General features: G+C 41.1%; 1 protein-coding gene across 1 annotated transcript in view; it reads left to right on the top strand.

Moving 5' to 3' along the window:
• Ahr (aryl hydrocarbon receptor) overlaps window positions 1-23577 on the top strand; it is a 36362-nt gene that overhangs the window by 9700 nt on the left and 3085 nt on the right. The window contains exons 3-10 of the mRNA XM_031355761.1: window positions 9380-9483; window positions 11584-11673; window positions 13371-13494; window positions 14514-14644; window positions 16473-16675; window positions 17258-17367; window positions 18380-18521; window positions 19769-21035. Of these exons, the coding sequence (XP_031211621.1) occupies window positions 9380-9483; window positions 11584-11673; window positions 13371-13494; window positions 14514-14644; window positions 16473-16675; window positions 17258-17367; window positions 18380-18521; window positions 19769-21035 (2171 nt within the window). The remainder of the gene's footprint in view (window positions 1-9379; window positions 9484-11583; window positions 11674-13370; window positions 13495-14513; window positions 14645-16472; window positions 16676-17257; window positions 17368-18379; window positions 18522-19768; window positions 21036-23577) is intronic.

Genomic DNA, 23577 nt, shown 5'->3' with positions numbered 1-23577 from the left:
AACTCAGCTGTGAGAGTGGCAGTGGGGGCTGTGGGGCCGAGTGCTCTTTATTACATATCAATCATTTCGTCACCACAGAATTTGTAAAATGGAGTGCCTATTTGAAATTAATCTTCTAATATATTTTGTCATGCAAAATAATTCTTTAATGACCTTTTACATGGATTCTGGGGATTTGAACTCAAGACAACATGCTTAAATAACAAGGAATCTTCCTTGGTAAGCCATTTCCCAGGGGCCTTGTTTTATGTTTATAATTCAAAAATTGATTTATTAAGGAATATGCTTTTTAAAGGATCATATTCTTTCAAAAATTGTAGTGAATGGATTGATAGGAAGATCTCAAACTGTCGTGTGCTTGTATATCTCTAAGCATCACGATGAAGTGCAGAACCTTCCCTTCTGCAAATTCAGATAATGCTCATGACAGCTCTCCAGGTCACCAGGCAGCACCTACTCATTTCTGTAATGTGTGTCTTAGAGGACTGCAAAGAAAGTCATTTCCCTGCAGATTTATGTTTATATGATGTGACGTATTTGATTTGAGCAGCTTTTGCTTGCACGGTTGTGTATTTTCTAAACAAGTGTAATTTTTAGCACTAATTCTGTCAGTGCACACAGACTCCTAGAACAGTGATTTCATGTAGTCTGCAGTGTACATCCGATCTCACAGCAGTGATTTCGTTTGGTCTGTAGTGTACACTGAGCCCTACAGGGGTCATTCCGTGCGGTTTAGAGCAGACACTGAGTTCTAGAATAGTGATTCCATGTGCTCTGTAGTGTACACCTACTCGTACATTAAGGATTCCGTGTGATCTACTACAGTGCATGGTAACTCCTACAGTAGTGACTCATATGGTCTGTAATGTACAGAGTCTTACAATAGTGATTCCATGTGGTCTGTAAGGTAGAACCCTACAGTCATGGGATCATGCATAGTGTCATAGAAGATACTTAACAATCTGTTTAGAAAGATTCTTACCTTTCAGTTCCATCGTACTGAGCCCTTCACTCTGCATCACTGTGCAGCACCAGTGCTGTGCCTGGGTGTCCTGCTAGAGCCTTCTCCTGGAGGAGCTATCACTGAGTCCAGGTTTCTTGATTCCTTTTATTGTTTCTCTCTCTCTCTCTCTCTCTCTCTCTCTCTCTCTCTCTCTCTCTCTCTCTCTCTCTCTACATCCCTTCCATCTCTGCAAAGTCCTGAGGACTTGCTGAGTGCTGGGATGAAAGGCCTGCACCACCACCACCCATATTCTCCAGACAAGCAGCTTCAGCACTAATGGGGGCTGGTTAAAGATCCTAGCCCTGCAGGACTGTTCACTGTCATGGATACCTGTGAGCTACTGCTGTGGACTGTAGCCTTGAGCTTATGCCAGCTTCATAGCCTGAACCTCAGTTTCGTAGCCTGAACCTGCTCCCAGGCTGTGTTCCCTGCTGCTCCAGATCCATTTCACTCTTCCTCGACACAGGAGGTATCTCTGACCTTAGAGAATTTCATGTACAGGGCTGGGGGCCTCAGGCTCATATCGAACATTTCAATTTCTTGGGCCTTTATGATGAATGTTGGTGTGTTTGTGTGCATGAAAAATAGAGCTTATGATGCTTGAGAAAGTGCATACATTGTCCCCTGTTTAGAGGCAGGTGGAGGATGGCACTGAAGCTGCTTAGAATAAGCCCTTTGCTATACAAGCAGTACATAATTGCTATCTTTAAAACAGATGCATATATGTAGGTTCACACACATGCCTGATCAGACATGTGTCTTGTTTCCCCCAAGTCAGCCCCATTAGCAGTGCTGGGTGTGCCAGGCAAGTTAAAAGTATTTTCTCAGCCATTCGTTAATTAGTTGCATTTGTATTCAGGTTTATTACCTATTTGTATTATTCTTCACCATGCTTAATTTTAGACTACTTTGCTGCTTTTACACTTCAGTGTGCATAAGGCATAGTTGGAAATGTTATGGTACGCCTTGTAGAGCAGGCTTCATCTCTGCTGATTCAGTTACTTTTCTGTAAAACTGAGGAATCAGTATTCGAGCAAATGTGCTACAAACATGTGACAGAGTCTTTAGTTTGGTCTCCGTTGTGCCCAGAGTGAGTTTTTAAAAGTTGTTTTCTTTGCTCTTAAAAGGAAAGATCCAAACATACAAAATTTTAAGAAAGGTTATATGTGTTTGTGTGTGTGTGTGTGTGTGTGTGTGTGTGTGTGTGTGTGTAGTTTAAGGGTGTGTATACACTTTGGGCAGTAAGGTGAGCTGTTCAATATATGGACATAGAGTTTAATGGAATGTATGGGGGATAAAAATCAGTTAGAACCCAAATGACCACATGTCTTCTCTGAACTGTCCATGCTCCCTGCAGTGTCAGAATACCTAGAAAGAATGTTGAGCATAGTACCTTTATGAACAGATCCATGGTGTGCAACCCAGGTAATGTGGAGCTCCCAGCAGTCCTGAGGTGCCTATCCACAGTTAGCCTCACCGACCCTCTATTAGGGAAATAGTGTAGTGAAGCGAAGGGAAGCTCAAAATGAATAACAGGATGCAAACAGGGGGTGTGTAAATTCCTGCGGAAAGAACAATATAAACGAGTAATCATACAATCTTGCTAGAAAGGAAACTCAAGTTTTACTATAACAATAGATATTTTTCCAAGAAAATACATCTATTTATTGCAAGTTCAAATAATACAGCACGAATTGATCTTCTTACGTTTGGAGCCATGACTGAATTGTCTGAAAGGCAGCAGTTGAATCTTAGGTACAGCATTAATATTTGTACTTTTCTAGTTAATTGAGACATCCCAATTAACTTTTAAATACTTGATACCACTTGGTTGTGTTTTAGGTAGTGTGAAGTTTGAAGCAGTCTGTTTGAAGCTGTTATCTATTATGTTGGATGCAGAAAGTATTCGAGAAGTTCAATGACTATGACCAGTAGGACTTTATTTATAGATACATGGATTTTGGTGGCAGCATCCAGGTCTTGGAATTGGCCTATGTTAACAGAAAGGCCGTTTCTCCTGTATCATGTCTGTTGTACAGTGGTCAAACAGGAGATACTATCTCACACAGGATAAAGATAAACCACATGATGTTAGTTAGTTAGTTAGTTAGTTAGTTAGTTAGTTAGTTAGTTTTTTCAAGACATGGTTTCTCTTTGTAGTCCTTCTGTCCTAAAATTACTTTTTACACAAGGCTAGACTTGAACTCAGAGATCTATCTGCCTCTGCCTTTTGAGTGCTGGGTTTAAAGGTATGCACTACCATGCTCAGCTAACAATTTATTCTTAAGAAGTGCAATTTTGACGTTTATATTTTGAATGAAGTTTTCTTACTTTCTATTGAAGACTTCAGGATGTAAGTAGTTTGTTCAAATTGCTCTACATTGGGATGTTGTCTTACTCAGCGTTATTGTCTATGTGATGAAACACCATATCCAAGGCCAAGGTATAAAAGAAAGCATTTAACTGGGAGATTTCTTAGTTTCAGAGGGTGAATTCATGATCATTATGATGGAGAAGACCAAAGTAGGCGATAACGGAGAGCTCACATCTGATCCACGAGTTGTGGTCAGAGGGAGAGGCAAGTCTGGGCCTGGTGTTGGCTTTTGAAACCCCTAGCCCCACTCTCAGTGACACACCTACTCCAATAAGGCCACACCTCCTAATCTTTCTCAAACAGCTAAGAGGGGATGGAGCACTAAAATATTATGAGCCTATAGGGGCCATTCTCATTCAAACCACATCAGTCCGCTACCTGGCTCCCATAGGCTTGTAGCCATAGCACAGTACAATGTGCAGAAGTCCCCATGGTTTTTCACAATCTCAAAAGTCTGTTTAAAAGGACAAAGACTCTGCTGAGACTCAAGCCACTGTTTTAACTGTAATCTCCTCGACTTTAGTCAAAACCAAAAAGGAGATAACAGACTTCCAGCATACAATGGCACTGACTATACATCAGCATTCCAGAAGGGAGAAAAGGAAGCTGGGTGAGGAAATTGTGTATAATGAACCTCCACTGTGAATTTATTTGTTTGTTTGTTTGTTTGTTTTTCGAGACAGGGTTTCTCTGTATAGCCCTGGCTGTCCTGGAACTCACTCTGTAGACCAGGCTGGCCTTGAACTCAGAAATCCACCTGCCTCTGCCTCCCAAGTGTGGGATTAAAGGCATGCGCCACCACTGCCCGGCAAATTTATTTTCTTGCTTCATGTTCTATCACTTGACAGAATATTCCACCGATTCCTCAGTTCTTAATGTCTCCTTTCCATGTCGTGGGGACAGCACACGGAAGAGGTCTTGTGCCTTACAATGGGGGTGAGCAGGCAGGTGAAGCGCATGTCACTCAGGTGAGGGCCGCCACCTGGTGGGCTAGCCTGTGTCTAGGAGAGGACCTGTCACCTTCCTGTGTCACACTGCCTTTACCTCCTCCGTGTGAACAGTAACCAGGTGTGCCTGTGTTGAGGTCTGACGTGGCTTAATGCTGACAGCAAGAACTCTGTGAATGGACTCTATAATTACAATTGTCGTCATATGGATTACACACATGTCCTTTGGAATTCTGACATTTGTAGAGAACGTCCTTGTGATTGGATAGGCCTAGGGACCCTAGACCCAGTGTTAATATCACCTATGAACTTCTGTGTTGAAGTGATGCTGCACTTAAACTCAGATGGGGATTTGCTAACAAGCTCGTAGTGGAGTGGATGGTCATTACTTGCCGTGACGTTTTCTCTAGTTGGAAAAGGCAAGATGCTCAAGTCTAGATGTTCTCAGGAAAGAGAACCATTTTTTGTTTGTTTGTTTGTTTGTTTGGGGAGGGTGTGAGCCATGAACACATTGCGTTTGAAAAATGGGGAAGGTACAAGCCATAGACTGTGTGTTTGCACACTCACCCTGTGTGTCAGTTTTAATGGTGTGCTGCAGTTTTTTTTTTGTCTTGGCAAAATTGTTAAAGAGTTCTCTCAATGTCATACTAGTGAATGTATGTACTAAGCCTACAATAAATTTAGAAAATAGAGCAAGCCAGGAGATTTCTAAATTATTTCCTAAGTCTAGATACTCTGCCATTGGCCTTCAGAGAGAGGCGTGTGATTTGTAGTGTTGCCTGGGATTGTTAGTGGGACCTGTGGAGTGTGTCATCTTAGAGCCGCTGAGTCAGCAGTTGACAGAGCCCAATCTGTGAGTTACCATGCCTTCCGGATGATTCTAATGTCTGTAGAAGTTTCATAGTAACTGGTCTAATTTATTAGTCACATTCTACATTTCAAGTCATGCTTGAACTTCACACTCTTGCAGGTAAAGGTAACAACGTGCCTCAGGCAGGTTAACGGTGCCACCAAAGGCTGCAAACAATCAGACGTTTCTGCCCTTGTTGCGTTAATGCCCAGAGGGACTGCATAGAAGTATTACATCTGACCAAATTGCCTAACATGGAGTGTGTTAGTGAGGTCTTTGGAAATGAGTTTTCCCTTGAAAGTTGGAATAAAACTAACTTATAAGGCCTTTGCGTTTTAAAAATGATCTACTAAAAACAATAATCACAAGCACAAACACAGTTCCCCTGTTGCCTCCAAAAAACACACTTCAGGGGCTGCAGAGGTGGATCAGTGGCTAATAGCACTAACTGCTTTCCAGAGGACCAGGTTTGATTCCCAGTACCCATATGATGGCTCACAAGGGTCCCAGGGGATCCAGTGCCCTCTTCTGGCCTCTGCGAGAACTAGGCATGCATGTGGTACAAAGGCATACATGCAGGAAAAGCACCCATACACACAATAATAATTTTTAAAAAGAACACATTTCATAAACAGAAGAAAACCTTACAGTGTATTAAAGTAAAATATATCTTGTATCTCAAACTATATAGAAAACTTCCTTTAGGGACATATAATATATTTTTGGAAATGTATTTGTTCATATAAACTAATTTGGAGGTATTTTTGTTAAATTAATAAGAACTGTGTTTCTTAAACAATTCTATTATATATATGTATGTATATATATATGTATATATATACATACACACATATGTTTATGTGTGTTTTGTTGAATTTTTAAGTCATTCTTATGCGTACATCAGTGTTGGAATGAAATTTAACTTTCTTATCATAATAATAAATGGTAGGAAATGGTAAATGTTGTAAAATACATTCAATTAATAGCAGCAGTTAAGAATAAGTAAAGCAATAGTCTTTCCTCTCAAAATGTACCATGCCACATTTCAACTTAAAAGTAAACTTAGAATAACAAAGAACAAGATGTAGTTTACCAGAATCCCGTATTTTGTCCTCATGAATTTTATTTCTTCAACAATTAAAAACACTATACAAGAGAGGAGAATCCACGTTAGAAAATGTCAATTGAGTAAACGTCAGTGAGTTGAGACCTTGACAGTGGTGTGCATTTACACACTGAGTAAAGCCAGTTCTTTCTACTATGGAATTGCCTCAGATACCCCCAAAGGAAGACAGACCTAGCACTCTGGAGTTTTACTGTCCTTATCTTCAGCTACTGTGACACTCCTCTCCCTCAGGAGGGGGAGAACTGCCTACTGCACAGATGTCGGTTACAATTTAACAGATACTTCTCAGGTAGCAGAATCAGTGACATTTTCAGATCCTCCATTTCATTTCTACAAACTGTCACATGTTCCAGGGCTGTAAAGTTTCAAGTATCTTAGAGATTGGATTATAATACGTGGTGTGTGTGGTCTTCCTAATGTTTGAGATATTTTGGGTACCATCTGGTCATCTCATTCTATTGGATGCTCATCAATGCTCTCCGTTTAAAGATAAGGGAATGGTGAGCACCCAGTGCAGTTTATAAGTTTTCTTTGCTTTTTTTAGTGTTCCAGAGTGTGTGACAGGGGAGAGTTTGTCATGTCTGCCCTTTACTGCTCATGTGTATGCTGCATGTCATTTTATGCTCACCAGAATTCATCTCAAGTGACAGCCTTCCTCTTATGTAAAGGCAAGAAAACTAGAGGTGAAAACGGTTAGCTTAGTGTGAGAATTGTGGGATAGGTGGATCATCCCTGCACAGTGGAAGCACATCCCCGCACAGTGGGAGCACATCCCCGCACAGTGGGAGCACATCCCCACACACTGGGAGCACATCCCTGCACAGTGGGAGCATATCCCCACACACTGGGAGCACATCCCCACACAGTGGGAGCACATCCCCGCACAGTGGGAGCATATCCCCACACACTGGGAGCACATCCTCACACAGTGGGAGCACAGCCCTGTACACTGGGAGCACATCCCCTCACACTGGGAGCACATCTCCTCACACTGGGAGCACATCCCCACACACTGGGGGCACCAAGGAGTTTCTTCATCTCCTATGTCTTACTTTCATATTATATCAAACAAACAATACCAGTGACATAAGGTTGTTTGGAAATTAAATGGAACTTAGATTATAGCCCCAAGACAATATGTTCCTGCCAAGTGAATAGAGTAATTTTAAAGGTAGGAAGCAGTGGCCTTATTCCATGGGTGTCTTAACAAGTTAAGCAACCTACACGAGAAGAAAGAGTATTAATACAGAGTCTTGCATTTTAAGAAGGAAGTGTAATAGTTATGATACTAAAACTTCAAGGGAAAACATTATATAAGGTTCAAATGATTCAGTCTGGCTTGAAAAGCGTGAGCATGATGTAAGCATTCTAAGACAGCACAGACGTGTTTTGTGGGGAGACCCAGGGAATGGAGAGCACATACTATGTTTGGGCTGTATTTACTTTAGTCCTTTCCTATGGACTAAACAACAGAAATAGTCTGGTCTGCTTGCGGTAGAACCCATCCAGTGACCATTCCAAGAAATCCATTTATTTTGCATGTCAAGTGTGCTGCCAACATTTAAAACTCTGAGGGTCATTATGAAGAGCTTGCTCTCATGTTCACCATCTCCTTTCTGTAATGCTTTAGAAACCTGCTCTGATTCTTGATTCCTTTTGGACATTCTCATCTAGTTCTTTATTTCTATAGCTTGCAAATCCTCCTGAAAGACTGGCTAAGTCCAATTGCATTGGTTACTGATCTCAATACGAGCCCAGTAGCAAACAGGACAAATACCTTTGGTTTCTTATTAACCATCTGGTAATAAACAGTGTATCTAGATGTTGACCTATTGTTTTCTCTTATTGGTACCAACATGAATTCTGTTATTCAAAAATTAACACGAAGAGATTCCAGCTGATAATTGAGGCCTTTTTTTTTTTTCCTTGACATCGTATTGGTCCAGTTTTAGACTGGTACTGTTCCTTTTATAAGAATGTACAGGTTTGAGTTTGGCTTTGTTCCCAGTCTTTTCATCAGCGGATCTTACTTGTTAAAACTCAAAACTTCTTTGCTTGGTGAAGTAGCAGAGGCTGTATTTACCTTTGGCATTAGGAGCAGCATATGAGCACTCTACAGCAAGGTTTCCCATCAAAGCAGGCAGCAGCAACAGCTAGTAATGTACAGAAAGGAAGAAAAGGCCGTTCTCTGTTCTGCATGGCTGTGAGAAAAGGTCTTTCCTTTTAGTCTTGATTAATAGGAGACCAGTTTACCTCACACTATTTTTTGGCCGGAGGAAGTCTGTTCTCTGGCCTTTTGAAAATTTTACACACAGAGGCCAAACCCTGGCCTCTTTTCTCAGAGAAATATCTTTCAGCTTCTGCAAAGGTAGGCGAGGGCTTGGCCCAAGGTCCCGGTGTGACACATATACTTATGACTTACCAGAAAATGCAAACACGAGAATGGCTCACGTGACCTTGGCTCGCTAAGAAAGCTTTTCCCTGAACCAGGCGAATATGGAAATCTAATAAAATAATTCTCAAAGACTGTAGAGTCACTATTTAAATATCACAGGGTAGCAAGGGATCAGGGAAGATAAGAATGCAAAGCATTTAGGAGATTATTCTTTCTAATAAGGCAATCGTTAAACTCTTGTAAACACTCTAATTAGAGCAGCTGTTGATTGAACTACTTGGTCTGCTGTGTCAGGAACTCCATGGACATTTTCATTCCTCTTCACAACAGCTTCGAAGGATGGTCTCCTTTTGTTTGTTTGTTTTGGTTGCCCTTTCACATATTAGTAAACAGGTTCAAGGAGCTGATATGTTTAATAAACGGCAGAACTAAGATTTGTACCTAACCGGGTCAGATAGGTTAGCCATGTGATTTCAAGTGAGATTTGTTAGTGCATGATAAAATGCTGAACTAAATGGTTACCATAAACACTGTGTTCAGTTGGGTTGCCTCTCGCCAAACAAGCTGCGTGCATGGTGTTTCGAGAATCACCCATTCGATCGTTTCTATTATAGTCTTTGAATATTGCTTGTTTGAATATGTACCTTTTGTGTAATTACTGCTTCCTTTTCCTTCCCCCTATAGTTGCATTAAAATCTACCCCGGCTGACAGAAATGGAGGCCAGGACCAGTGTAGAGCACAAGTCAGAGACTGGCAGGATTTGCAAGAAGGAGAGTTCTTGTTACAGGTAACGCTACACCCTCAAGTAGGACAAGAGCACACAGAAGCAGGACGTTCATCTATCCTAATTTCTCTAAGTCACTGAAGTCTAACTGCGCCATGTTCATGTCAACTGCAGTACTGGTCTCCTCTAGCTCCTGGTAGGCAGGATTATGAGAAGTGGATTAATCTGGTCTAATCACCCTGGGATTATGGGAACTGGATTAATCAGGTCTAGTCATCCTCCCTGTTGCTTCTCTTGATGAATCTGTAGACTTTCAAAAAATGTTGCTCACATAGAGTTAAAGCATGTACTCAATGTGCAAAAGCTGTTCTTACTTGAATTTTATTTTTTTAATGCGTAATATTATAACTTGCATTTCATCTGAGCAACAATGTGTGACTCACAGGTTATAGGTTTGTTTTTTTTTTTTTTTCAGCAACCATAGGCCTTCATTTTGTGCTTTAGAATGAGGGAGTTTCTAATAGGTTTGATGGTGGATAGGTTCTTAAAATTTTGAACTGTGTCTTCTTAGAGTAGATACTATGCTTGGCTTTCATAGCATCAGCAGATACTTAATGATTTCGTCCAACCAAACCAGAAGGAGTGAGTGTGCACGATAGTGCCAGAGCAGTTCCCTGATTGCCTGCAGTTCTGCTCAGTGAAGGAAGTACACAGCTTGGTGTCAGTCTGCTAACTTTGTTGCTGCAAGGGAGCTGTACAAGGTCCTCCCTATTGCTGTAATAAGATACCATGACTAAGCGTGACTTGCAGAAGGAAGCATGCATTTGGGCTTGCCAGTGCCCAAGGGTTAGAGTCTAACATGGTAGGGAAGAATGGAAGTAAGCAGCAGGAGCAGCAAGCTCAGAGCTCACAACTTCACATGGGAGCACAAAACACACACACACACACAGAAGTGGGTAGGTAGAGAATGAACTGGAAATAGAGTGAGACCAAATCGTCTCAGAGAGACTCTGTAATCCCCTAGTGACTGACTTCCTCCAGCAAGGCCCCACCCCAAACAGCTCCACCAAGTGTTCAGATGCCCAGGACTAAGGGTACAATTTGCACTCAGGACCACGCTCCACTTGCAATCTGCACGTGGAGCTAGAGGGTCTGGTGTTTACCCTGCTGGGTTCCAGGCTTGCTTGTGTCCAGTATTTCTTCCCCGTGCTCCATTCCTCCCCCTTGAAATGATCATGTATATTTTGTGCCGTTGTTCATTGGAAGCGCGTAACTTGCCTTTTGGTTTTATAGGCGATTATAATTAAGAGATTGCCTTGTGTCTCAGGGGAGACTTTGGACAATTTGAGTGGGGACTTGTAAGAACTTCTTGATTTAAAGTTTCTAGCAATGGACAGTTGACGCGAGCACATATACTTTTGTTATCCAAGAGGAAGGTAAACCTTTTATTCATACTGACCTTGAAAAAAAAACAAAATAGAAAAAGAAGAGCTCATGAACTAAAAGAAGGAAAGAACACAAACTAATCATACTGATAATACAGGCTTTTGGGAGAAGGGTGCAGTGCAGCTCGGACTAAGAGGAATAAGGAGCAGGTAGAAGACAGTGCATTCCCATGTGGACATTATATTTTCTATGCACTGTACTTACCAATAGAAGTTTTAATATCTTTAAAATTCTTGGAAAAATGTCTAAATTTCAAATTCAGTCAGTGCTGGAAGTGTTTTGCATGGAAGCAGTTCTGTCTTCTGACTAGCTTTGTCTACTTCAAGGTCCAACAAGTGGCTTTTCCTTCTATGTTCCCTAAAGAAAGGCATGTAACCATCATGCATGTTTTCTGTGCAGTTCATTTAGTATCAAAAAATTAGATGCAGTGTGTTTCGAAGGAACCTGGGATATAAGGCAAATGGAAAGCCTGATACTCTATCCACGTACCTGTTTGGACTTTAAATTTGTTATGTTTTTTTTCTCAGCCAAGTCGGAGGTGTGAGTAGATTCAGGGCAGTCTACCTACCGTGTGCCTGTGTTTGGGGCATGTAAGAATTTTAGTCATTTTGAAGAGCAGGTGTTGAGAGATAAAGAGAAACGGCCTTTTACCTAACTGTCAGTATTTCTGAGTGACAGGTTTGCACTCCACCTCTAACGACACCTTCCTGTCTGCAGGCGCTGAATGGCTTTGTTCTGGTCGTCACAGCAGATGCCCTCGTCTTCTATGCTTCCTCCACCATCCAAGACTACCTGGGCTTTCAGCAGGTACATACGTTCATCTCCATCATTTCCAATGATTATCTACGACTTTAACTGGTTTTATAATGTAAGATCAGAGTTGGCCATTTGTAAATGGAAAGGCTTAATTGAAATGGGTGCTATAAGAATTGAAAAATATATTTTAGGCTGTTGATTTTTTTTTCAAATTTGATGACATACAGCACTGATATTTTGCTTCGTGGCTATAGTTTTTCTTTTGAATTTATCGGTAATCTCATGGGGAACTTTTAGGGGCCTGCAGATATAGCTCTGTGCTAGATATAGGACTTGCTAAGCTGGGTTCAGTCATTAGCCTGGCAGAACAGGGCCAGGGAGAGAAACTTTGAGGCTGGTCAGGCTTGGAAGCAGACCGAACATTAGATACCAAGGGCTACAAAGTAAAAACAGTTATGGAACTAAGGAGAGGCCGTGTGGCGAAGGCACATGTGAAATACCATGGTTAGTACTTTTAGTTCTGGTGCATTTAGATTAGGAGTATTACCTTGAAAGAAATGTCTCAACACTGAGCTTAACACACACAGAGTGCACAGGCAGTTGATGAGGGATCCTAGGAAGGATAGGAGCCCTATGAGCAGTAGACAAGAAAGCCCTAAAAGATGCGAGTGTTTGCTGTGGAAGGAGTCTTGAATGGGTAGTGTGGGTGGCAGTCAGCAATGGAAGAGTCACTAGGACAGAGCCTTAGGAGAATTGTGAAACCACTGGTATATTTGAGGGACAGGAGCATCTGATACCATCTGTGAACACACCAGCAGTACACCTGAATGCTTGCTGTTCTTGTGTATCTGGTTTTCACATTGTAACATCATAGTCATCAACTGAAACACTTAATAGAATATCTAGACTCCATTCCGTGATATTCCATTGCATGGCTCATAGTGTGGCCCATGAATTAGCATTTCTCTAATCTCACAAGACTCCTGGTCTGCAGACCACAGACTGTTCACCTCATTTGTAGTTTTTATTATATATGCAGTAAATATTCACTGATACCTCTCATTAGAGAAAGTGAATGCTTTATCTATATTTCAGCTCACCCTGGCAGCTATGTAACCGATTTAATAGTACATTAAGTCTCCAGGGAGGCTAACCTAGTGAAAGATGAAAATCAATGGGATGTGGCCAGTGTCACAAAAGCTAATTTAGTTTTCTTTATTTAAAACAATGTATTGCTAGTAGAGGGATTCATGGATGAGATAGGGTCTAGAACAGTGGTTCTCAACCTTCCTAATGCTATGACCCTTTAATATAGTTCTTCATGTTGTAGTGACCCGCTCATAAACTTTTTTGTTGCTACTTCATAACTAATTTTGATTCTGTTGTAAATTGTTATATAAATATCTAATATGCAGAATATCTGATATGCGACCCCCAAAGGGGCTGCAACCCACAGGTTGAGAACCACTGTTCTAGAATGTTATAAACTGGTGTGAAATAAACAAGGACTCTGCGTAATCTTAATATGTTACATTTGAGGAGCAGGAAGCTGCCTCATGAGCCAGAGCATTCGTGTCGAGAAGTGATGGCAGATGCGAATGTTTAAGGATCTTTGCAAACCATCATTTGTGTTCGGTTCAACATTGCTGACAGATGCCCACTGATCTAGACACCTTTGGAAACTGCTTTATAAAACCTTATCATTCTTTAAATCACTACATTTATTTCCTCATGCCCCTTTCCTTTAGTCTGATGTCATACATCAGAGCGTATATGAACTTATCCATACAGAAGACCGAGCTGAGTTCCAGCGCCAGCTTCACTGGGCTCTAAACCCCTCCCAGTACACAGACTCTGCACAAGGAGTGGATGGTAAGAAAGTTTACTAAAAGATGATGCTCATGCTTTCTGAATATCCTATGTAAGGAGGCTGAGAAGTTGCAAAGCACCAAGCCCCATGCTGAAGATAGGGAACAATTCAGGCGGGTGCAAGTCCTATAGCTGAAGATCAGAGCCAGACCACAAGAGGATGCTGAGCCAAGAAAACTAGCAGATGAAAGCCATAAAGGATGTCATAAAGACAATTGTGTTGTTAGCAATGTGACTGTGTGTCTGTGCCCACCCGTGGGTACATGTGTGGAGGCCAAAGGTCACCAACCTCAGATGTCAGTCTTTGCACACCTTCCACCTTATTTTTTGAAACAAGAGTCAAAAAATCTCTGGCCTGGAGATCACCAAGAAGTGTAGGCTGCTGGGAGCCTCAGGGATCCCGCTGTCTGCCCCTCCCTAGCACAGGGATTCGAAATAAGCATCTCCATGCATGGCTTTTCTTGACAGGGATTCTAGGAATCAAAGCCAAGGTCATGCTTGCATGGCCCTTTACCAACTGAGCTCTGACCCAAGCCCAAAGCAGTACTGTTTTATTTTTTCATTTTGTTTTGAATTGTTTGTTCTGTTTTGTTGTTTGTTTGTTTTTTAAACCAACACTGGTACCATTGGGAAAGGTGGGAGGAATATACAGGGTTGCAACTGAAGAGTGTAAATCATTCTTAGTAAAATAGCCCCAAAAGAATGTACAGTAGCACATGCAAGAATCAAGACTTTTTCCTGATGCATGCATTGTTTTAAGATATCTGTAAAGCTGGCAAGAAAACAAATCTCTATTGTTAGTGATAGAGACATCGTTGACAGCAAGAGCTCATAGTTATAAATATAAAAGAAGGCAAGGCCCACAGTGTAGAAGTGTTAATGTGTTTGGGGCTTTTCAGTTATTTTTGAAATGGTATTTTTAATTCAAAATACAGACTCCAGTTTAAAGTCACAATTTGGACTACGGAAACCCTTGATTTCGCAGCAGATACAAGCTAGACTTGTGTTTTTCCTTCCTACAGAAGCCCATGGCCCCCCACAGCCAGCAATCTATTACACCCCAGACCAGCTTCCTCCAGAGAACGCTTCTTTCATGGAGAGGAGCTTCAGATGCCGGCTGAGATGCCTGCTGGATAATTCATCTGGCTTTCTGGTGAGATGGATAGTCTTAAAATATCATGGTTTTGGATGACTCAATATAATAAAAGAAAGCAGCCCTTCAAAGCTAACATTTTAGGGCCAGTAAATTGTCTTAAGTGGTGCAGTGTTTTCCTTGAAGAATGGGGATCTGATTTTGACCCCAAGAATCCATGTAAAAGCCTGGCATGGTGATGTGCACCTATAGTACAGGGAGGGTGTAATGAGAGGAAGAGTCTGGAGAAGCCTGGGTGCTTACACATACACACACACATACATGTACTCACACACATATCCATGTACTCACACATACAGGTATATATACATATTCAACACATATACCATATAAACACACACATACACACCCTACATGCACCACATAAACTCACACACACACACACACATACCACATAAACTCACATACACTACATATGCCACATAAATTCACATATAACATACATACACCACATTTTCTCTCTTTCTCTCTCTCTCTCCCTTCTCCCTTCCTCTTTCCCTCCCTCCCTCCCTCCCTCTTTCCCTCCCTTTCTCTCTCTTTCTCTCTCTCTCTCTCTCTCTCTCTCTCTCTCTCTCTCTCTCTCTCTCTCTCTCTCTCTCTCTCTCTAGTATTTTGGTTTTGAGGTCTCTTGCAGCTCAGAGAATCCTATCATTTAAGATGAATTTGTAGCAATTGACATAACACGGAACCTTGTACACTGGCTGTTATGAGAGAATTTTTAAGACTTAGCATTAGCTAGCCGCTCTTCAATAGGATGCCTAGCATTTGTGGGTTTTATGCTTTCCACATGGGAAAAGCATAGATGTATGCATGTCTGGGATAAATGCCAAATAAAAGGCTTATATTTGTGGTTCTAGAGTTAGCATCCAATAGGAGGCTTCCTGCATGGCACTGAGAGTGACTGTGATACTGCAGCCACAGGCAGAGAAGGGTTAGGTCTTACATGAAGCCTCACGAATCATTATTTTTGACAATTGTTTTTGCTGACCTGGAGTTAGAGTTGTAATCTGAGATACCACTGCCTAAGACTGGTTAATGGGATTAGGTGGGATTTCTAGGTATGCAGGGCTTCTTCTGTCTTGTGCTATAACAGATGTGTGTCACACAATCTCTTAGACTCATAGATCGACTGAGTTTCCCACACCCATGTCTAAACTAGCTTTGGCTTCTGTCTTCTTCTTTTTTTTTCCAAGACAGGGTTTCTCTGTGTAGCCCTGTCTATCCTGGAACTCACTCTGTAGACCAGGCTGGCCTCGAACTCAGAAATCCACCTGCCCCTGCTTCCCAAGTGCTGGGATTAAAGGCGTGCGCCACCACCGCCCAGCTGGCTTCTGTCTTCTAAACTCATTCTTTGATGTCTGCATTCTTTACACAGCCTTGCATGTTTCAATTTACTGTTTTAATAAAATTGCATTTTTTTTCTCTCAGTAGGAAAGACTACAGTGAACTAGGGTATATAGATCCTACATGTTTGAAAATTAATATGTAGTTTGACTTTATCACTACTCTTTTTTCTTAAGCTATGTTTTGAGTGCTTGGTGTGCAAAGGGCTGTGGAAGGTGGGAATGATTGTGTGATTCTAGGCACAGAAACGATACGCCACTCCTGTCATGACATGGGGGCAGGGTAGGTCGCTTGGCAGCTCCCACTTCCCCACTCTACCTTTAAATTTGTAATGGGCTTTCTGTAGAGGGAGGAGTGAAATTAAGTTAGTGGTTCTGAACCTTGGTAATTATTCTTTTGTAACTACCCCCACCCCAGGAACATGATAGAGCCTTTGAAAATGAAACTGTTACACACTGTTAATTTTAATGACTTCTTTTTTAAGGCAATGAATTTCCAAGGGAGGTTAAAGTATCTCCATGGACAAAACAAGAAAGGGAAGGACGGAGCGCTACTCCCTCCACAGTTGGCTTTGTTTGCAATAGCGACTCCACTTCAGCCACCGTCCATCTTGGAAATTCGAACCAAGAACTTCATCTTCAGGACCAAACACAAACTAGACTTCACACCTATTGGTTGTGATGCCAAGTAAGGCAACCTTTTCACTCAGAACTCATCAAGTGTGTCTTTTATTTTAGGTCTGTAACTGTGTGAGATGTGGTATAGGTTCTACTATTACTTACTATGATAGGGTGATTTCATCAGTTTGACAAATAATCTTACTATTTTGTATTATGTACTACACTTGGTTTATTTTACATTTTGTAAACATATAACTATCTAAAGTTATTTAGTTAACCAAAGAGAATTTATATAAAAGTGTTTTACTTTTTTCTCCTTTCATATGGGAGAATGCCATGTAATAACTTAACAGGCCCTGTCTCCAAAGTACAATCTGAGCCATCCATGTTGTTAGATTTTTTAATTCATTTTTCTTTTATAGTTAACTGTCAGATTTATTTTGACCATCTTAATGTTAATGGCCTTATTCAAAGGAAGAAAACAGGCTAAAACTGAAAATTCATCACCATAAGCAAAAAAAATTAAAAAATTACAATTAAAAGGATGTTTTCTATGTACTAATGTGAAAATTTTGAATGCTGTAGAAATAGCATACCGCCAATGAATGTATCTTGATTATTTTACAGTCTGATTCCTTTCTTTGAACAGAGGGCAGCTTATTCTGGGCTATACAGAAGTGGAGCTGTGCACACGAGGGTCGGGATACCAGTTCATCCATGCTGCTGACATGCTTCACTGTGCAGAGTCCCACATCCGCAGTGAGTTGGAGTTCTTGTGACCTGCCTGACAAACGGCACATGTACTAGAGCATATTAAGCTTTTTAAAAATCTATCGACTCCTCTGTGTGTGCCTGTGGTGGCCAGGGGCCAACCTGTAGGTGGCAGATCTCTTTCACTTCGTGGATCCCTAATATCAACCTCAAATAGTCAGGCTTGGTGGCAAGCACCCTTAGCCACGGAGCATCTCCCAGCACTGTGATAGACATTTCAAACCGTTATGTGTGATAATGTCTTCCTAGAACTACTTGGATTAATCCCATTGGTGTCATGCTACCTTGGTTAACCAGTTTTGCTTTTTACTTCCTAATTCCTCTACAGCTGCTATGCATTAATGGTAGTGGTAGGATTATTATGAAATGAACTGTTTCGGCCAATGAAGCTTTGCTCATGGAGTCCTTAAAGGCACCATGCATATATGTTAATAGAAAGTCAGGAAATACTAAAAATATTCTTCATTTAGCATGAAGATGCTTACTTTTCCCCAAGCTAAGCTCTTCTAATGCCTGACGTGCTCTTAATATTTCTCTTAACCTTTTACATATTAAGCTTTATCTAAAATGGGAAAGCACAGACTCCGAGGAACCATTTCTGTGCCTTTTAGTGTGTTTACTGTATTTCAAAGTTTTTGAGATATTGTCATAGCTGATGGCTAATGGAATTCATGTGAAAATGTGTCAGAGTGGCTTTCCAAAAGATATGTGTTTTGTGGTTTAATCGTGTATGTGCATTTGTCTATGTGGGAGTTTGTGAGCACCAATGCAGGTGAGCTCGGGGGCCAGGAGAGGACATCAGGTTCCCTGGGACTTGTTTGGTGGAGGTCAGTGTGCCTACTGGGAAACAAACTCAGGTCTCCTACAGGAGCAGCAAGTTCCTATAGGCAGTGAGTTGGCCTCACTGCAGCCCCACAGAAGGGCTTGGCTGCAGGGATGTACTGTACTGTACTGTACTGATGGAGGGCTCAGTGACCTCGTTGTAAATGTTTACTTCTAGTGATTAAGACTGGAGAAAGTGGCATGACGGTTTTTCGGCTTCTCTCGAAGCACAGTCGATGGAGGTGGGTCCAGTCCAACGCACGCTTGATTTACAGAAATGGAAGACCAGATTACATCATCGCCACTCAGAGACCGCTAACGTAAGCATCAGAAAAAGAATATGTCCCGTGTGTTTGTGCTTCATAAGTCTTCTTACATGAAAATTTAAAAACAATCTTAAGGCAATGGACCCTGTAGCTAAAAATTGAAAAGTTAAAACACTTTATCTAGAAAGAGCAGGGCAAAGATGAGAAATGTTGAAAAAAAAAAAGACAAAAGTGATAAGCTTTATTGATGAAGCTAAAAGTCCCCAACTTATCCTCCAGTTGAGGAGATGAAAGGCAGTGTCATCTCAAAAATAAACGGAAAACCGTAACGCTTGCTTACAGTACGTACACAGTGATTTGGAAGCTTCTTACAGATTCTGGAAAGGAATCTCTGGCAAAATGTTAACTGCTTTTTCAGGAGTTAGGTAGAGGTAAGCATCCTGACACATGTTCTCCTTCTTTTTGAATATCAAGTTAACCAGCAGAATTTGCTAAGGAGACAAACTCTTGACAGAGTCTTTACCGCACTGCACTGGCTGTCAGGCTTCTGTGTGTGGTCCTGTTTCTGGAGCTGCTGGCTGATCCACTGTGGTTTCTAAAGCTGCTGGCTGATCCACTGCCATTGCTTTCTGGGTCATCACGCAGCCCTAATTGTGCTGTCTTTATATTGTGAATACATGTCTTTTGTTGTTGTTTTTGGATACATTTTGTTCTCATTCATTATTGTCTTGATTCTTTACTCTTTATGTTTCCAAATGTACTTTAGAACTCACTTATTCAAGAGTAAATTCCCAACAATAACAACAACAAAAAAAAGTTGAGATTTTGAAGAAATAACTCTTTCAAGGAAGAATTAACATTTGCACAGAACTAAGTCATTAACCCATAACCATAGTGAGTGTTTATATCACCCATAGGGGTACCTGGATGTATGCTTTATGAAACCATTGATTGTTACAGCTAACAGATCTCTGCGTCATTAGTCTCTTTCAGGCGTAAACATTACGTTTATTGATTTACTGTTGTCCATTTCTTTTGTATTCCATTTATGTCTCATAGTTATTATTTTATTTAGATATACTTCTTTTTGGAATTTATATATATTTTCCTATATAGTTTTAGCTCCATTTGCATAACACTAGTCATGAGAACAATTTAGTTTAAAATAAAATCCATGTTCCTTGCTATCAAGCTCAGCTTTAGTATGTTTTCCTTTTTTTCCCCTCCTTTTAGAAATATCTTACTTAACTCATGTAAGATCAAACTCTAATGTATTCAGACCTTCTTGCCTACCCTGTTAGGGATGAAGAAGGACGAGAGCATTTACAGAAGCGAAGCATGACGCTGCCATTCATGTTTGCTACCGGAGAGGCTGTATTGTACGAGATCTCCAGCCCTTTCTCTCCCATAATGGATCCCTTACCGATCCGCACCAAAGGCAACACTAGCAGGAAAGACTGGGCTCCCCAGTCGAATGCAAGTAAGGATTCTTTCCACCCCAGTTCTCTTATGAGTGCCCTGATCCAACAGGATGAGTCCATCTATCTATGTCCTCCTTCGAGCCCTGCACCGTTAGACAGCCATTTTCTCATGAACTCAGTGAGCGAGTGCAGTAGCTGGCAAGACAGCTTTGCGGCCACAGGAAGTGAAGCTGTGCTGAAACGTGAGCAAATTGGACACTCTCAGGACGCGAACCTTGCCGTCTCTGGCGGCCCCTCAGAGCTCTTTCCAGATAATAAAAACAATGACTTGTACAACATCATGAGGAACCTAGGGATTGATTTTGAAGATATCAGAAGCATGCAGAATGAGGAGTTCTTCAGAACTGACTCCTTGGGTGAGGTTGACTTTAAAGACATCGACATAACAGACGAAATCCTGACCTATGTGCAAGATTCTCTGAACAATTCAACTTTGGTGAATTCAGCTTGCCAGCAGCAACAGCCTGTGACCCAGCACCTAAGCTGCATGCTGCAGGAGCGCCTGCAGCTAGAGCAACAGCAGCAGCTTCAGCAGCACCCGACTCAGGCACTGGAGCCCCAGCAGCAACTCTGTCAGATGGCGCACCCCCAGCAAAATCTGGGTCAGAAAACAAAGCACACGCAAGTCAATGGCATGTTTGCGAGTTGGAGCCCTACCCCTCCCGTGTCTTTCGGCTGTCCCCAGCAGGAACTAAAGCACTATAATCTCTTTTCCAGCCTACAGGGGACTGCTCAGGAATTTCCCTACAAATCAGAGGTGGACAGTATGCCTTACACACAGAACTTTGCTCCCTGCAATCAGTCTCTGCTACCAGAACATTCCAAGGGTATGCAGTTAGACTTCCCTGGAAGGGATTTTGAACCGTCCCTGCACCCTACTACTTCTAATTTAGATTTTGTCAGCTGTTTACAAGTTCCTGAAAACCAAAGACATGGGATAAACTCACAGTCCGCCATGGTCAGTCCTCAGGCATACTATGCTGGGGCCATGTCCATGTATCAGTGCCAGCCAGGGCCTCAGCACGCCCCTGTGGACCAGATGCAGTACAGCCCTGAAATGCCAGGTTCCCAGGCCTTTCTGAGCAAGGTAAGGACTTTCTACAGCTGAATAGACCTCGTATGCCTGAGCATCTCCATGTTGTCTACTACCTTTAAACATATCGTCAGAACCCTTTTAGACAGCAAGCAACTTCGGAACTGCTTTTATTATATTTATGGTCACATAGTTAACTTCATTATAATTTTCTTAAAGTAGTATGAATAATAATTTTTTTAAAATAGTTTTCTTAAAAATAAGCTGATGTTAGCATAATTTAGTCACTGTTCTTTGTTACCCTCAGGAAGATAGCATGCTTTCCTATTAGCAAAGATTAGTTTATTTGAAAATAATACTGGTTTAGCTTCTAAGAAACTCTTGACCAACATGAAGTTCATTGGCCTGTTTGCTGTTTTGAGTATAGCCATTTACAAGTGTGGCTTGAATCGTAATCCTTGCTGTTTTTTAGATTGTTACTATATCTGCTGTATCTGATTATATGGGATTATTTTGTAATGGAAAATGAAGGTGATGGTTTCTCTCAATCCTTTTTCTTATAGCCCAACTTAATATTTATTATAAAGAAAATGAATTAACCATACACTGGATATAATTTATCCATAAAAGAATGGAATATTAGTATTTGCCTCAAAGTGGTAAATCTGGAGGATATCATAGAATATATAGCGCACAACTGCTTATCACATCCATATGTGGAAACTTCCAAGGCCTCTGATACTGGAAACAGCAACAGAGTGGGGCTGGCTAGTGGGTACTAACAGATGGATAACAGGAGTAAATTTGGGTCTTCTACAACATAGTAGGATGACAGTAGTCAACAACAGTTCATTGTATGATTCAAAAATCACTACAAAAAGAGAATTCAAATATTCTTAATGCAAATAATAGATGAGTGTTCACAGTGAAAGATAATTGTCTGATTTGCTTATACATTATATAGATGAATTGAAATGTCACATTGCAACCTGTACATATGAGTAATTGTGTGGCAATGAAAAAAACTTAGCAACATTTTGAGCCTGGAGAAATGGCTCTGCAGTTAACACTTGCTTGCTCTTCTAAAGGACCTGTATTTGACCCCCAGCACCCACATGGGTGCTCATAATTGTCCATAATTTCCAGTTCCAGGGACCCAGTGTCCCCTTGAGCACTGCATACTTGTATTGCACAAATAAACACACACACATATATACACACAGACATCCATCCATACACACACACACATATACACACACAGACATCCATCCATACACACACACACACATATAAACATACATACATCATTTAGGCAAAACAACCATACATATAACATTTTATTCTTTTAAATAATTTTTTTGAAATGAAAATATAATTATATTTCTTTCCCCTTTCCCTTTCTTTTCTACAACCTTTCCCATCTACCACCCACCCCCTTGCTCTCTTTCAAATTCCTGGCCTCTTTTCTTTCATTGGTGTGTGTGTGTGTGTGTGTGTGTGTATTCCTAAATATTTAAATATAACCTGCACAGTCTGTGTATTACTTGTAGGTATAGGACAGCCCTGAGCAGCAACTCAGAAGGGTGCTTCTCATGCCTGATGTTGGGGCTATAGAGTGAGTTCAAAGACAGTCTGGAAAATGGTGAGACACAGAACAAACTTATAAAAAGGCCGAGGCTATTGATAGTTCAGTGGTGGAACTGGGATAGCATGCACAAGGCCCTTCGCTGGACCTCCAGCACTACAGAATTAGTGAGTAATTTGAGGCAACTAAAGGAATAGTTTTATGATCTTTATTTTAATCTTAGTTTATTTCATCAACCCCAATGTGAAGGTTATGTAGACTATAATGGTATATTCATTCTTCACTTCTGGAGACAAGACTGGTAAGAAGGCAGGTATCTTAGAGTGTGATGAAACACCATGACCAAAAGCAGTTTGAGAAGAAAAGAGTGTAAATCAGTACAGATCCACATAACAGGTCATCCTCAAAAGATAAGGGCAGTAAGGGCAGGACTTCCAGCAGAGCAGGAATCTGGGGGCAGTAGCGCATGCAGAGGCCACGGAAGGAAAAGGACTTTCTACTGGACTGCTTTCCACAGCTTGCTCAGCCTTCTTTCTTATAGAGCCACACAACAGGCTGGGCCTACATAACCACTAATTAATTAATCTTATTATTAATCTTGCCTGCCAGATTAATAGAGGCATTTCTCAGTTGAGGCTCTCTCCCCTCAGTAACTTTAGCTGAGTCAAGATCACATGAAACTAGCCAGAATAACTGACTTCATATCAACTTGACACATAAAGCATCCTTCTCCAGTCAGAACCTTTGCTTTTTCATTTATCCCCAAGACAGCACATTAATATTGATACCACAAAATAAAACATAAGTGACTTCAAAGGTCCCATGGTCTTTACAAATGTGAGCACATTAAAAGTTCAGTCTCTTCGAACTATCCATTTTCCTAAAAAAAAAAAAAAATGGCTTTTGATTTTTTTTTTCAAGACTTCAGCCCCTCCTGGGGTTACCTTTTGATCTTTTCTCCTTTGAGAAATTCCTCTCTGATGCAACTAGCCAGCACAGCAACCAAGCATC

This window comes from Mastomys coucha, unplaced genomic scaffold (assembly GCF_008632895.1).
Source record: "Mastomys coucha isolate ucsf_1 unplaced genomic scaffold, UCSF_Mcou_1 pScaffold6, whole genome shotgun sequence".
Lineage (NCBI taxonomy): Eukaryota > Metazoa > Chordata > Mammalia > Rodentia > Muridae > Mastomys > Mastomys coucha.
The sequence above is the reverse complement of the archived record's forward strand: the minus strand, read 5'-3'. Positions and strand labels throughout refer to the sequence as shown.